At 37.5% G+C, this 16,295-nt stretch overlaps 1 protein-coding gene across 2 annotated transcripts in view; it reads left to right on the forward strand.

The window, feature by feature from the left end:
• The window catches only part of RNF17 (ring finger protein 17), a 112,544-nt gene that overhangs the window by 63,013 nt on the left and 33,236 nt on the right, over nt 1-16,295 (forward strand). For both annotated transcript variants that reach the window (XM_042929185.1, XM_042930026.1), the window contains 7 exons: nt 99-326; nt 990-1,140; nt 1,295-1,413; nt 7,074-7,164; nt 8,336-8,451; nt 10,072-10,358; nt 11,673-11,836. In XM_042929185.1, the coding sequence (XP_042785119.1) occupies nt 99-326; nt 990-1,140; nt 1,295-1,413; nt 7,074-7,164; nt 8,336-8,451; nt 10,072-10,358; nt 11,673-11,836 (1,156 nt within the window). The remainder of the gene's footprint in view (nt 1-98; nt 327-989; nt 1,141-1,294; nt 1,414-7,073; nt 7,165-8,335; nt 8,452-10,071; nt 10,359-11,672; nt 11,837-16,295) is intronic.

Raw genomic sequence — 16,295 nt, forward strand, 5'->3', positions numbered from 1 at the left:
ACGTTTAAAAAAAAAACTTGTTCATCTCTAGATCTAAGCAAATACAAACATGAATATTTTGCAAACTATTTTTGCTAATGGGTTTTGTTATTTTCCAGGTATACCCTCAAGGATAATTCCAAAAAACATAGTGAAGTATGGGATCCTTCTCCAGAAGAAATTATTTCAAATGAAGTAAACAGCTTAAATCCTGTATCTATAAAATCTCTACCTAATGAGAATCTCCAGTCACTTTATAATAAGGAACTACCTGTACATATCTGTAATGTGATATCTCCTGAGAAGATTTATGTTCAGTGGTTATTGACAGAAAACTTACTTAACAGGTATAACATATAAGGAAAACATGGATTGCATATGGGCTTTTTTCTATATTTTGTTTCAAAAATATAGAAATCACAAATGTAGAATTTTAAAAGCAAAATTATTTCAGTTAAACAGTCACTTAAACACTGGTTAAAAGTATACAAATAGTGTATTTACTGGCTATTTTCACTATATTAGAATTAGTCATTCCCCAAATACTTATTGAACACCTATTTTTGACAACCAGTATTGTAGGTGTTGGGGATACAGTGGTAAAAACATTTACAAGTCTTTGGCGTCATGAAGCTTAAATTCTGGTAGAGAGACAATAGACAAAATATTTACTGTAGTAGATGGTGATAAAGACAGTAGAGTAAAAGCAGTTGAGGAGGAAGGCAATTTTGGATAATCAGGGAAGGCCTCAAAAAGACTATGACATTTGAAATGGATCCTAAAGGAAGAGAGGGAGTAAACCATGAGGGTATCTGGAGGAAGATCATCTCATGCAGAGGGAAGAACAAGTTCAAAGGCCCTGCAGTGGAAATGTGCTTGGGTATTCAAGGAAAAACAAGGTATCCAGTTTGGCTTGAGTAGAGTGAGAAAGGGGGGACAGTAGAAGACGTGGTTAGAGACTTAGGTGTTGTAAGGAAAGGTTTGAAAGTTAATTTTTTTTCTCTATACAGTTTAGAAGAAAAGATGGTAGCTGCTTATGAAGACTCGAAATGGGAACCCGTTAAATGGGAAAATGATATGCACTGTGCAGTTAGGATCCCAGATAAAAATCAGTGGCAAAGAGGCCAGATCATCAGAATGGTTACAGACACATTGGTAGAGGTAAATGCAGAGTTAAAAATATAATTGTGAAGGTGAATGGAATCAGTATTTTATCTTGAAATTTTTTAAATCTAATTTTTATTATGCTATTCAATTTGTGAAAAACATTTTGAAATACTGTCTTTCCACAGACTCAAAGTTACTATTTTCATAGGTTTTGCTGTATGACGTGGGTGTTGAACTAGTAGTGAATATTACCTGTTTACGAGAGCTTCAAGAAAACCTAAGGACAATGGGAAGATTATCTTTGGAATGCTCTCTTGTTGATATAAGGTAGTTTTTAGCTGAGTAAATTTTCTCACTATTGAATAATTACAAGTATTTTTCTTTTTTGTTGGGTTCTTGTCAGTTTTAATTTTACTAGAATTCTGAAATTTCATAAATCTAGTTAATTTGGGGGGCGCCTGGGTGGCTTAGTTGGTTAAGTGACTGACTTCAGCTCAGGTCATGATCTCACGGTTCATGAGTTCAAGCCCCACCTCGGGCTCTCTGCTGTCAGCACAGAGCCCACTTTGGATCCTCTGTCCCTCCTCTCTCTGCCCTTCCCCCCCTCGTATTTTTTCCCTCCCTCCCTCTTCCCCCCCCCCCACACACAAATAAGCAGTCATTTAAAAATATAGTTAATTTTGAGGTTTTAAGAAGAGGGAAAGATAAAAATTTGGAGCACATAAACTTTAGAGGTACCAAGGAATATAGATAGGTGAGTATCACGGGTATCTAGGTAGATTCAAACTGCTAAATTATTAAAAACTTGAAGGACATAGGCAGATAGAAATAAAGTATATTTTACAAGCTTAGCATTGCATGGAAAGCTAAAAATACATAAATTACCAAAAAGTGAATTAGGATTCTGAAAGTGGCATGAAATACTTTTTGAATCTAGTAGAATTCTACCATAAACACAGAGCAGTTTGGATAGCAAAACTAAAGACAGCACAGTCGATCTCTAAAACCTAAGCAGACACCTAGGTTTCCCTCTGTAAGCCCCAAATACAAACAAGTACACCATGTGGTACACCATGCCCTTATGGACCCTTAGGGTTATCGGCATTTGTGTGGAAGGAAGGCTGACTGGGATTCTAACAGCTCTGAGAATAGTAATTGACAACAGGTTTTCACTGGAGCCAATGTAAGCCAATCTGAGAACAACAACCAAGACCAAGAAGGGAATAATGCAAGATGCTCTTCATAATTGGATGTGAGAGCTCTATAATGTGCCGCATTTTTGTGGTGCTGGAACCTTAGCCATATAACCTTTGGAAGTAAACTGATGCTCTCTTCCGTGACCTCACACTGAGCAGAAACTGTTGGGGATAGAGCCTAATTTGAGCAAGACAGACACTGGGGCAAAGGAGAGAAAAGATGCAGATAAAAGTAGGGGAGAGGAGCAAGATATCAAAGTATGAGGCCATATTTTCTGTCACTTTGGGAGAACAGCACCAGAGAGTTCTAAAGCCATGAAGCTAGGAAAGCAATAGTGATCTACCTCTTCCTTCTAAAAGCACAGGAAATTTTCTTTCATTTAAAACATGATGATGTATCATTTGCAAATATCTTCTCCCATTCAGTAAGTTGTCTTTTTGTTTTGATGGTTGTTTCCTTTGCCATACAAAAGCTTTTTATTTTGATGTAGTCCTCATAGTTTAATTTTGCTTTTGTTTCCCTTGCCTCAGGAGACATCTCTAGAAAAATGTTGCTATGGGCAATGTCAGAGGAATTACTGCCTGTGTTCTTTTCTAGAGTTTTTATGGTTTCAGGTCTTACACATAGATCATTTTTTCTAAAGGAGACTTACAGATGGTCAAACCACAATAGGATATCTCTTCACACGTGTTAGAATAGCTATTATCAAAATGACAAGAAATAACAAATGTTGGTGAGGATGTAGAGAAAAGGGAAACTGATGTACTATTGGTTGGAATATAAGTTGGTGCAGCCACTATGGAAAACACCAAAGAGGTTCCTCAGAAATTTAAGATAGAACTAGTATATGATCCTGCAATTCCACTTCTAGGTATTTATCAAAACACAACTGAAACACTGATTCAAAAAGACATACACACCCCTATGTTCATGTCAGCATTCTTTACAGTAGCCTCACCAAGATAGGAAAGCAACCTGTCAACCTGTAGATGAGTGGATGAAGAAGATGTGTGAAGTGATATCCCGTTGTACCAGAGTAATGCTGGCCTTATAGAATGAGTTAGGAAGTATTCCTTCCTTTTTAACTTTTGAAATAGTTTGAGGGTAAATATTATTATCCCTTTCTTAAATGTTTGGAAGAATTCACCTGTATGGTCATCTGATCCTGGACTTTTGTTTGTTGAGAGGTTTGGGGTTTTTTTGTTTTGTTTGTTTGTTTGTTTTTATTGCCTCACTTTCATTACCACCAGTCGGTCTGTTCGGATTATTTCTTCCTGACTATGTCTTGGAAGATTCTATGTCTCTAAGAATTTATCCATTTGTCCCAATTTTTTGTATATAACTGTTCATAGAAGATTCCTATGAGACTTAATATGGGTATGTATTGTCCTCAGATTTCTTTTTGAAAAATACAGAAGTGGCAGTTTTCTGTTTGTAGGGCACATTTATTCATTGATAAATCCATGGAAATAAATCTAATTCTTTGTAATAAGAATTATAGAATTTTATAAAGGGGGATTAGGAAGTATGAACTTCCCTTTATAAAATAAAGGGAAATGAAATTAAAAAAAACTCCCTTCATAAAATTCATGGAGATGAAAAGTCAGCATAGGGAATATAGTCAATAATGTTATGATAATGTTGTATGGTGACAAACTTACCAGGGTGAGAACTGAGTAATGTATGGAATTATTGAATCAATATGTTGTACACTAGAAACTAACATAACTTTGTTAATTATACTTTAATAAAAATAAGAGATATATAGAATCTTAGAATTGGAACTCAGAGATCTTAGGGGCATCATGACAGTAATTCTTTTTATACCAGCCCTAATAAATGAACAGTCAAGACCAGCTGACTTCACTGCTGTGGAGCACATCTCTTTCAGTCACTAGTATTTCCCTACACTGTATTAAAATTGGTCTCCACAATAGGATACCTTGTTCTTAGTGACCCCTTTCTGTTCTAATTGCTGGTAGACCATTTATTTAATGTTCTTGAAGAGCTTATCAATAGTAGTTTCCATAATCTGCCTGTTTGCACAGAACATTTCTCTAATCTTACAGGTACCTTTGCCACTGTCTGCGATTACTAAGAGTGACTGTGGGCCACATCAATAAATTTGTTCTATAAATTGAAAGAATTTAATGCCCTGGAATGGAAATTTCAGGACAACCATCCTGAAAATTCTTATCCTGGGGACGCCTGGGTGGCTCAGTCGGTTAAGCATCTGACTTTGGCTCAGGTCATGATGTCATGGCTCATGAGCTTGAGCCCTACATCGGGCACTCTTTGTCAGCGCAGAGCCTGCTTCACATGCTGTGTCTCCCCCTCCCCCGCTCATCACTTTCTCTCAAAAACAAACTTTTTAAAAATTTAAAAAATATTTTATCCTAATTTTCAGTTCTACCTTGAACAGTTCAATCAGAGCAATTGAACAGAATTCATCAATCCTTTAATTGTATCCAATAATGTAGAGAATGTGTTCTTATACACACCTTGAATTATATCTTTTGGACTCAAATGGAATACCATTATTTCATGAGTCTAATACTGGCTAACCTTTAGCACTTCTGGACCCTGTGTTAATTGTCTTACAGGCATTACTCTAGTTAATCCTCACAATAAACCTTTAAGCCATAGATAAGGTATTATTTATAGATAAGAAAATTGAGTCTTCAAGAGGTTATTTTCCAGAGTAATACATCTATTAACTTTTGAGCTAGGATTATAAACAAGTCTGAATTTAGAATTGGAGCAAAGTGCCTGGGTGGCTTGGTTAAACGCCTGACTCTTGGTTTTGGCTCAGGTCATGATCTCACAATTTGTGAGATCAGGCCCCAAGTCAGGCTCTGTGGTGACAGTTCAGAGCCTGCTTGGGATTCTCTCTCTGCCTCTCTCTGTCCCTCTCCTGCTATAGACAAATAAATAGGTAGATATTTTAAAAGAAGAATTGGAGCTCTAATCACTATGATTTACTACCCTTCTGAAAAATCTTTTTCTTATAGTAAAATATACAAAACATATATATTTTGCCATTTTCAGTGTACATTTCAGTTGTATTAAACATATTCACAATGTTGTGCAACCTTTACCACTATCCATTTCCAGAGCCTTTTCATCTTTCCCAACTGAAACAGAGTTGTATGAATACAGACCAAAGAATTTTTTAATGTTGTAAATACTTTCATAATCTTAAAAGTTAATATTTACAAAATGTATATTCATAATAGAGCATAAGAAAATCTTAATGTTAACAGTGATTATTTTTAAATATTTATTTGGGGGAGAGTGCATGTGGGGAAGGGGCAGAGAGAAGGGGACTGAGGATCCGAAGTGAGCTCTGCACTGAGAGGCTAGTAGCAGCAAGCCCGATGTGGGTCTCAAACTCATGAGCCTCGAGACCATGACCTGAGCCAAAGTCGGACACTCAACCAACTGAGCCACCCAGGTGCCCCTGTTAACACTGATTTTTATCTGAATATCGTCATAATAAATTTTAAAAACTGCAACTAATTCTAAGAGTCACTGGTAATTTAAATTCTTAATTCTTAAGAACATCATTTGGGCTTCTTAGTAAATAGTGTAGCATATTTACTAAATCCTACTTGGTCAGACTACATGCACAGTTGGTTTTGTTCACTCATTAATGTGAAAAGATTGGCCAGGTTAGTTGTTTACCCGATGGGTCGACTCCATTGAAACTCCAGATCTAGAAATCATGTATAGAGAACCTTTAGAGCCTGCATTATGATACTTGTAATCTCTTTCATGGTACCAGTTCTTTATTCTTTGGAGGCGGATTTGATGGAAAGTCAGTTTCAATTCCACAAACTAAAATAGATGAGGAAATTGAATATTCTGCTTTTCATTGACCTGTCAATATTTATTGAACATTTTTTTAAACGTTTACTTATTTTGAGAGAGCGCACGCGTGAGCGGGAGGGGGCAGAGAGAGAGGGAGAGAAAGAATCCTGTGCAGGCTCCATGCTCAGTGCGGGGCCTGACACAGGATTTGATCTCATGATTGTGAGTGAGATCCTGGCCTGAGCCGAAATCAAGAGCTGGATGCTATTCCTGAAATCATTATTACACTATGTTAACTAACTTGGATTCAAATAAGTAAGTAAATAAATAAATAAATAAAGTCAGATGCTTAACCAGCTGAGTCACGCAGGCGCCCCTATTGAACATTTTTACCATGAATATTAAAAATAAATTGTCCATAAATTATTGAGGCTAATATTCATGGGTAGCAATTCATATTAGATTTAAATTCCAGAAAAAAGCTTTCAAAAATGTTTGGGCAGTGGAATCATTCTTGCAAAGGGATTGTTCTTTTTAAATTTCCATTAAATAGTTTTAAAGTGCTTTCTGTGTGCCAGGCACTATCCTAGGCATTAGGGATATGATGATGGACATAACACATAATACGTTATCCCCACTCTCAAGAGTTTATAGTCTACTCAGCATGTATGAAATGTACATAATAGGTAAAAAAAAAAAAATACGTAAAACATTACCTTTTTAAGGGTTCTCAATGTAGCTGCAGAACAGATATACATGTTAGCATATGATATGATCCCTAAGTAGAATAGAGAGGAATAAGCAAAAGTCTATGAAAACAGAAGAAAATTATGAAAATAACAGAAGCCATGCTTTAATTGATTTCTCACTACATATGAAGTTTGTTCATATATATATGAATATATACATATAGTGGTTCTTTTATTTCTGTATCTTACGCTATTTGTTATAAAACAAGTTGTCTGTTTTTGTTGTTTTAGACCAACTGGTGGGAGTGACAAGTGGACAGCTACAGCTTGTGACTGTCTTTCATTGTACCTGACTGGAGCTGTAGCAACCATAATCTTACAGGTGTGTAGTGGGCTAAACAGTTACAATGATGTTTTCTACAATTTATTGTTGAGAAAATAACAGCAAACTATTTGGATTTTTTGACAGCCTTTTTGGTCTTATTTCAAGTTATAACACCTGTTTGTTATAGATACACCATAGATTATTATATGAATTAATCAAAACATTTCTAAAGTAATAATCTTGAGTTGATAATTTGCATGTCAAAAAACATGCTAGAGAGCATTTCTAAAGCCTTTTGCTATTCTTTACAAAGTGAAGAGTTAGTCTTCTAGTGAAATCATATTGATTGTATGCGTAAAAATGGGTGTTTGTGTAAGTATAGGTTCGAGAAGAGGGATATATTTTTTCAGAACCCTTAAAAGTATTCTTTCTTTACTTTTATTCCAATGGGATACCTTTTATTGTGTTAATTTTATTGTGTTAATGATTAGAATTTTCTTAGGTAATTTTTCCGTGTTACTTTTTCTATGTGTACTTTCTCTATTTTCCTAATTCCATGTGAAGCAGAGTATATAGGCCTTGCAGCACTTTCCTTTCTTTACACACACACACACACACACACACACACACACAGCATACCTGGGAAAATACATTTCAGTTCTACAATTTGCAAACGGTTTAGGAAGATAGACAAATTTGTAACTTATGTTCCCCCAGCCTGTTCTGGGCTGAAAGAAAAGTTTGCAGTCTGCCTCCCCTGACAGATACACCCATGTTTCACCTTGACAGTGAAGTCTTCCTGGGGTGCCTGGGTGGCTCAGTCAGTTGAGCGTCCAACTTTGAGGTCATGATCTCGCAGTTCGTGGGTTTGAACCCTGCTTTGGGCTCTGCACTGATGTTGCAGAACCTGCTCTCTGTCTCTCCCTCTCTGCCTCCCCCACTCATGCACACCTGCTTACTCAGTGTCTTTCTCAAAATAAATAAACTTTAAAACAAGATAAGACAGTGAGGTCTTCCTGACACATTTCACAAACCAACTATCTGTCCCACTTGACTCTCTTCCATGTTATTTTCTCTCTGATAGAGTCAGGTACCAAAATAACTTTACTAGGTTGGAAATTTATTTTTCTGACTTGGATAAATGTGGAGGAAATGCCTGTGAGAAGTATGTTGTTTATAAGGTTTCATTTTAGTATTTCATATTTACTGTTTTCTTAAATCACTGCAGGAAAACAATACAACATGGCCATTACCTGTGAAAATTTTCTGCAGAGATGAGAAAGGAGAGCGTGTCGATGTTTCTAAATATTTGATTAAAAAGGGTTTGGCTTTGAGAGAAAGGAGGTATGGACTTTTTTTTTAACACCAGTTTATAATGAAGGCTTCTTATTTGCCTGTGTAAATCCTTATATCTGTGTGCTTTCAAACCTGAATTTCATCTTGCTTGCTCCTAATGATTTATAAACTTAACCTTGAGAAGTCAGCTCAGAAATAAATTCATTCAGGATTGCTTATTTCTTTATTCAGGCTCATTAGCTCTTACATCTTTAAATCCCTACTGACATTTCTGCTTTTATGTTTTCCCTTTTGCTTTGGCATTTACACTCTAAACCAAAGGAAAAGAGAATTACGTACTGGGTACCATATCTGAGCCCTTTGCCATCATTTGCTTAGACAGAAATGTTGAAGCTTTATGTTGGAAATTGTGGTAGGTATATACCAAAATGTGTTTATGTGAAACACGAATGGATAGCAGAAAAGTAATTGAACAATATTTAAATTTAAAGACCTTTCAGGTACTGAGTTTGTGGTTTAAGGTACCATTGGTACAAGAGGCAAAGGATGAGGATATTGCTATAGCCCTAGCTGCTGCTTTTTATTTCTTGCCTACTAGACACAAGGCCTATTAGAACTGCAAACACATGTTCCAAGTAGCCACTTTGTACCATACGTGGCCAGATCTCTTTTTTTATCTTGCACTATTATAAATTAACTTATTTGGGCCAGGACCCCGGTCCTGATGTAATGGTAGGAGAATGAGAAATCAAAAATAAAATGGGGCATGAAGTAGTTAGGTAAGCATGGTAGCGTGTACTGGCATACAGCAAGGCTCTGCGTAAAGATATCCTGCGTGTGTCTCTTTTCAGGTTCACTGGCTTTAGGCTAAAGCAATTCCTTGGTAAAAGAATGGTAAAGTGGAAAGTGCTAGGCAAGTTAACACTGCTAACAAGTACCACCGTGATGTTCTTTACTGCTTTTACGGCACTAAAACTATTAGCTGTCTTAAGGCTGAAGTCCAAGTGGGAACGATGTTAGTTGAAGAATTATGTAGCTGTCCCACAAGTGCTTATCTCCTTTTTTTTTTAAAGAAAATACAAGAAAGTAGAAGAAACAAAAGCCTACAATTCTATGAAAATAAACAATATTTCCTATAGGTTTTTTTTATAGTAGGCGTACATTTTTTTAACTGGAAGGGAATGACAGGAAGTAAAAAAATTATGAGTTATAGCTTATTACCACTGACACTATCTCAGTAGTGCTGAATTATTTTTAAGGGACTTATTATTTGTATTATTTTCATAGAATGTGTGTATGTTCTGTCTGTGGACTAAATTAGAATCAGCCTGAAGATGTTGTATTTCCCTTTAAGATCTAGTTAATTGTACAATACTTGTAACATACTTTGAGATTTTAAGACAGAATAACATGTAAATAGACAGTAATTTAAAACATTTAAGTGAAATTATATTACTTTTTTCTCAAGCTGATTTATAATTTAAAACAATTTTTATTATAACTTAAATTATGCTCTTTTTTATGTAACAAATTAGACTAATGTATCCTAGACTAGAACAAATATTTTCTTTAAATTTCTAGTATATTTGAAGGACTCTCTTTATATCGTTTTCCAAAGAATGTTTTCATTTGCTCATGTTTAGATATATTATTTTTTGGATGTTACAGAATTAAAAAATTAAATAACAGCCATTCATCTGAGAAGTCTTTGGAAATCCCCCCACAACAAGAAGATTCAATGGTTACAAAGTGTATTAAGACTAACTTTGACCCTGACAAAAAAGCTGCTGATGTTATCAGTGAACACAAGGTATCTGAATTTAAGCAGAAAATTCCAGAACCAAGAACCACTGGATGCTACAAACCACCAGCTATTCCTAACATGAAAGTATTTGAGGCAACAGTCAGCTGCATTGGCGATGATGGAACTATATTTGTAGTACCTAAGTTGTCAGGTAATATCTTTTATGTTATGTGGGATTGATTAATCACTAAAAGTAGTAGCTAGCAGCCCAGTTCTCTATGAAGTATACATAGATTGAAATACCTTGGGCAAGATTTAACCTCATTTTCACAGGTTTTTTGTGAAAATAACTCATGCAAAGTGCTTTTCACATAAAAATCATTTGTTGAGACATCAGGGATAGACACTGGGCGTAAGAAAAACATGGAGCTGGTTCCAGGTTTGTAAGACCTGGCACTTATGCAAGTTTGGGAGCTCTCCAAGAGAAAAGAATACAAAAGTTCATATTCTGTAGAATGAGGAAAGAAACCACAACGAATGACTGGAGATTGGGAGCCCTTTGAGAATATTCATCTCCTTCCTGCTATCTCTTTAAGCTTATGTACAAATGTCTCCTTACTACAACCTGGGTGCATCCAGCATACTTTGTAACTGACAGCAGCTCTAGCACTCATGGGTATTTAAGTCCATTAGCTCCATAATAAGTATTCCAGCTATGGATAGGGGTATGATGGCTATGCATTTGTTGAAATTTTTGTCTCATTTGTTGACCTCCTAAACCCTGTTTTTCTGGTTCAAACACAAAACAAATCTGTGCAATTTGCTATTCTAGAAGTGAATAGTCATAGCTAAAGCTGGTTGACTGTTACGTTGTCAGACAATGTGCTAGATGTTTTACATTTAATCCCCCGCAATACTGATAATGGAGACAGGTTCTGTCATACCAGGTTTACAGATTAAACTGAGGCTCATGGAGGTAAAGAAACAAGATCACACAACTAAAGTGGTAGAACTGATGTGGCAGTTGCCCCCATACTTTGCCTTCAGTGGTATCAGTTATGGGGATATGTATTTACTGTGGAAATGATGAGCCAATTAGCAGCAAATAGCAACATTAGAATTTTAATTTTATATCCCAGAATTATGTTGTGTCTATCTAAGCATCAAGTAACACCTGACTTGTGTTCTACTTTACTTAAGTATGCTGGTAAAATGACATTATCTTAACATGGTAGTTCTTTTATATTAGGCTATCTGTTAATGTGTTTAGAGCTTTTAACCATGCTTTATTCCCAAAATAATGCTTACATTTATAACCAGAGATCAGAATAATTATTTACATGCTGTTAGTTCCATGTTTTGAAACGTATGGAAGCTACTGAAGGAGTTATATTTTTATTAAAGCTCTAGTAGTTCCTTATACTATTATCCCGGTGATGAGATTATTAAAGGTTATTGATGATTTCATATTGAAAATGGGAGGAAATTCTTCCTAAATGCTTTCTATTTTTAATAATTTCTTCAGAATTTGAGCTAACAAAAATGATGAATGAAATTCAAAGTAATTTAAAATGCCTTGGTCTTTTGGAGCCTTATTTCTGGAAAAAGGGAGAAGCCTGTGCAGTAAGAGGATCAGATACTATGTGGTATCGAGGCAAGGTAATGGAAGTTGTTGGCGGCAGTATTAAGGTGAGTCTGGTATACTTTTGTGACTACTTTAAGGCTAAATGTTATAATGTTAAGTGATCTTTAGAGTATAAATACATGAAAGTTTGATTAAAACATGTATTAATGAGTTCAGTCTTGTAGGAAGACCAGATACATTATACATTCATTCATAATAAGAATTTTTATTTCCAGGGCACCTGGCTGAGTCAGAGTGTGTGACTCTTAATCTTGGGGTCATAAGTTTGAGCCCCATGTTGGGTGTAGAGAGAACTTAAATAGGGGCCTGGGTGGCTCAGCTGGTTAAGCATCGACTCTTGATTTCAGCTTGGGTCATGATTTTGTGAGATCCAGCCCCACATCAGGCTCTGTGCTGACAGCATGGAGCCTGCTTGGGATTCTCTCTTTGCCTTTCCCCGACTTGCACATGCACACATGTGTGTGCTTTCTCAAAAATGAATGAATGAATGAATGAATGAATGAATGAATAAGAATTTTTACTTTAAAGTATATTTATTAACTTGAATAATCAAAAAATATTTCCAGGTAGAGATTTGGCTTTTGGTGCCTTAATGGTACCACTTACTTGTAATTGGCAGCCCTGTTCGTACACAAACAAGTAAGACAGCTTGTTTTCCAATATGTTAGATATTTCCTTAGCAAATTTGTTTACAGCCCAGCTAATTTACCCTTTCACAGTAACAGTTTATCTTTCCAGAATACTGAGGTAGTACTTGAGTTTCATGCAAAATCTTCAGAGAGAGCTGCGTATTTTGAAAAACTGCATTCTTGGGGGGGGAGGAAAAATTAAAGAGAAAAGTCTTTTGTTTCTACTTGCACAAGACTTTTGTTACGTATTTGATGATGATACCTAACAATTACATAGCACTTCAGGTTTTTAAGCTTCTTTCACATGTGTGCATTCATATTTTATAATTCATTTCCAACTATCGAATAGATTATTCACATTTTATTAATAAGTAAATTGATATTTAGATCCAGTGACATGCCCAAGGTCACCATATCAGTGAGTAGTGATGCTGGCATTCATACCTATGCATCTGATTGCTAAATTTCCAATCTGAGTCGTGTGCTTTTTCTGCTGGACTATAAGCTTTAAATCGTTTTAATAAAAGTGAAATGGTTTCAAATTTTCAGTATTTGAGCATATGGATACTTAAAGATTCATGTGTTTAAATGCAAATGGGTCCACTTTCACATACATTTGAATTGTTTAGGTAACCCTTTTTCTTTTTTAATGTAAAAGTAAACTAAAAATCAGGGCACCTGGGTGGTTCATTTGGTTAAGCGTCCAACTTCAGCCCACGTCATGATCTCACGGTTTGTGATTTTGAGCCACACGTCAGGCACTGTGCTGACAGCTCAGAGCCTGGAGCCTGCTTCGATTCTGTGTCAGCCTCTCTGCCTCTCATGCTCTGTCTCCGTCTCTCTCTCCCACAGAAATAAATAAATAAACAAATAAACTTGCATTGTTGTCATGACACATGAACTTTACGTGTATGGAATATAAATAAATAGGATGGTGGTGAACATTGATTTTTCTCACACTAAGATCTCTGTTTTAAATTTGTATTATACTTTGGTATTTTAATAATTACTTTTTATTTTTTCTTAAGGTCATTTTACATTTCAAGTATACACAATAAATTTTTCATTCCTTAACCTGATATCTTTAAAGTTTATCCTGTGGTCTGCTTTAAGAAATAATTACAGGGGGTTAGGGGAAGATGGCGGCATAGGAGGACGCTAGGCTCACCGCGTCCTGCTGATCACTCAGATTACCCCTACACCTGCCTAAATAACCCAGAAAACTGCCAGAAGACTAGCAGAACAGATTCTCTGGAGCCAAGCACAGACGAGAGGCCCACGGAAGAGGGTAGGAAGGGCGGAGAGGTGGTGCGCGCTACACAGACTGGCGGGAGGGAGCCGGGGCGGAGAGGCGTCCTGCCGGCCAAGCAGAGGCCCCGAGTCTGGCTTGCAAAAGGGGAGGGGCCAGACGGAGTGTGTTCCGACAGCAAGCGGGGCTTAACACCTGGAAGGTTATAAGTTAACAGCTCTGCTTGGAGAGCAGGAAGGCTGGAGGACAATGGGAGAGAGAGTTGTTGAGCCCTGGACGACAGAGCTCAGCTTGGTGGGGAACAAAGGCATTCGCCAGAGCCATCTCCCTCGCCCATCCCCCAGCCAAAATCCCAAAGGGAACCAGTTCCTGCCAGGGAACTTGCTTGCACCATGCAAACACCCAACACTATGCTTCTGCGGATCCATCCCTCTGGCGGTGGGCCTGACTCCTTCCCGGTGCCGCAGGGCCCCTCCCGAAGCGGATCTCCGAAGGATAAGCGAGCTAAGCCTGCCCCTCCCGCCCCTGTGTACCTTGCCAGTCCACCCCAGCTAATACGCCAGATCCCCAGCACCACAAGCCTGGCAGTGTGCAAGTAGCCCAGACGGGCCATGCCACCCCACAGTGAATCCCGCCCCTAGGAGAGGGGAAGAGAAGGCACACACCAGTCTGACTGTGGCCCTAGCAGTGAGCTGGGGACAGACATCAGGTCTGACTGTGGCCCCGCCCACCAACACAAGTTATTCAAGACAGCACAGGGGAAGAGCCCTGCAGTTCCGCACCACTGCAAGGACTATACAAAATGACAAAACAGAAGAATTCCCCCCAAAAGAATCTCCAGGAAGTAACAGCTAATGAACTGATCAAAATGGATTTAAACAATATAACAAAGTGAATTTAGAATAATAGTCATAAAATTAATCACTGGGCTTGAAAACAGTATAGAGGATAGCAGAGAATCTATTACTACAGAGATCAAGAGACTAAGGAACAGTCAGGAGGAGCTAAAAAATGCTATAAATGAACTGCAAAATAAAATGGAGACAACCATGGCTCAGATTGAAGAGGCAGAGGAGAGAATAGGTGAACTAGAAGATAAAATTATGGAAAAAGAGGAAGCTGAGAAAAAGATAAAAAAATTCAGGAGTATGAGGGGGAAATTAGAGAACTAAGTGATGCACTAAAGAGAAATAATCTACGCATAATTGGTCTTCCAGAGGAGGAAGAGAGAGGGAAAGGTGCTGAAGGTGTTCTTGAAGAAATAATAGCTGAGAACTTCCCGCATCTGGGGAAGGAAAAAGGCATTGAAATCCAAGAGGCACAGAGAACTCCCTTCAGACATAACTTGAATCAATCTTCTGCATGACATATCATAGTCATACAGGCAAAATACAAGGATAAAGAGAAAATTCTGAAAGCAGCTAGGGATAAACGTGCTGTAATATATAAAGGGAGACCGATAAGACTCGTGAGGGATCTCTCTACTGAAACCTGGCAGGCCAGAAAGGAATGGCAGGAAATCTTCAATGTGATGAACAGAAAAAATATGCAACTGAGAATCCTTTATCCAGCAAGTCTGTCATTTAGAATAGAAGGAGAGATAAAGGTCTTCCCAAACAGACAAAAACTGAAGGAATTCTTCACCACTAAACCAGCCCTACAAGAGATCCTAAGGGGGATCCTGTGAGACAAAGTACTGGAGACATCGCTACAAGCATGAAACATACAGACACCACAGCAACTCTAAACCCATATCTTTCTATAATAACATTGAACGTAAATGGACTAAATGTGCCAACCAAAAGACATAGAGTATCAGAATGGATAAAAAAACAAGACCCATCTATTTTCTGTTTACAAGAGACTCATTTTAGACCTGAGGACACCTTCAGATTGAAAGAGAGGGGATGGAGAACTATTTATCATGCCACTGGAAGTCAAAAGAAAGCTGGAGTAGCCATACTTGTATCAGACAAACTAGACTTTATTTTTTTTTTTTAATTTTTTTTTCCAACGTTTTTTATTTACTTTTGGGACAGAGAGAGACAGAGCATGAACGGGGGAGGGGCAGAGAGAGAGGGAGACACAGAATCGGAAACAGGCTCCAGGCTCTGAGCCATCAGCCCAGAGCCTGACGCGGGGCTCGAACTCACGGACCGCAAGATCGTGACCTGGCTGAAGTCGGACGCTTAATCGACTGCGCCACCCAGGCGCCCCTAGACTTTAAATTAAAGGCTGTAACAAGAGATGAAGAAGGGCACTATAAAATAATTACAGGGAGTATCCATCAGGAAGAGCTAACAATTATAAATGTCTATGTGCCGAATACGGAAGCCCCCAAATATATAAAACAACTCACAAACATAAGCAACCTTATTGATGAGAATGTGGTAATTGCAGGGGACTTTAACATCCCACTTACAACAACGGATAGATCATCTAGACACAGATCAATAAAGAAACAAGGGCCCTGAATGATACATTGGATCAGATGGACTTGACAGATATATTTAGAACTCTGCATCCCAAAGCAACAGAATATACTTTCTTCTTGAGTGCACATGGAACATTCTCCAAGATAGATCACATACTGGGTCACAAAGCAGCCCTTCATAAGTATAAAAG

Source organism: Panthera leo, chromosome A1, assembly GCF_018350215.1.
Source record: "Panthera leo isolate Ple1 chromosome A1, P.leo_Ple1_pat1.1, whole genome shotgun sequence".
Taxonomy (NCBI): Eukaryota; Metazoa; Chordata; class Mammalia; order Carnivora; family Felidae; genus Panthera; species Panthera leo.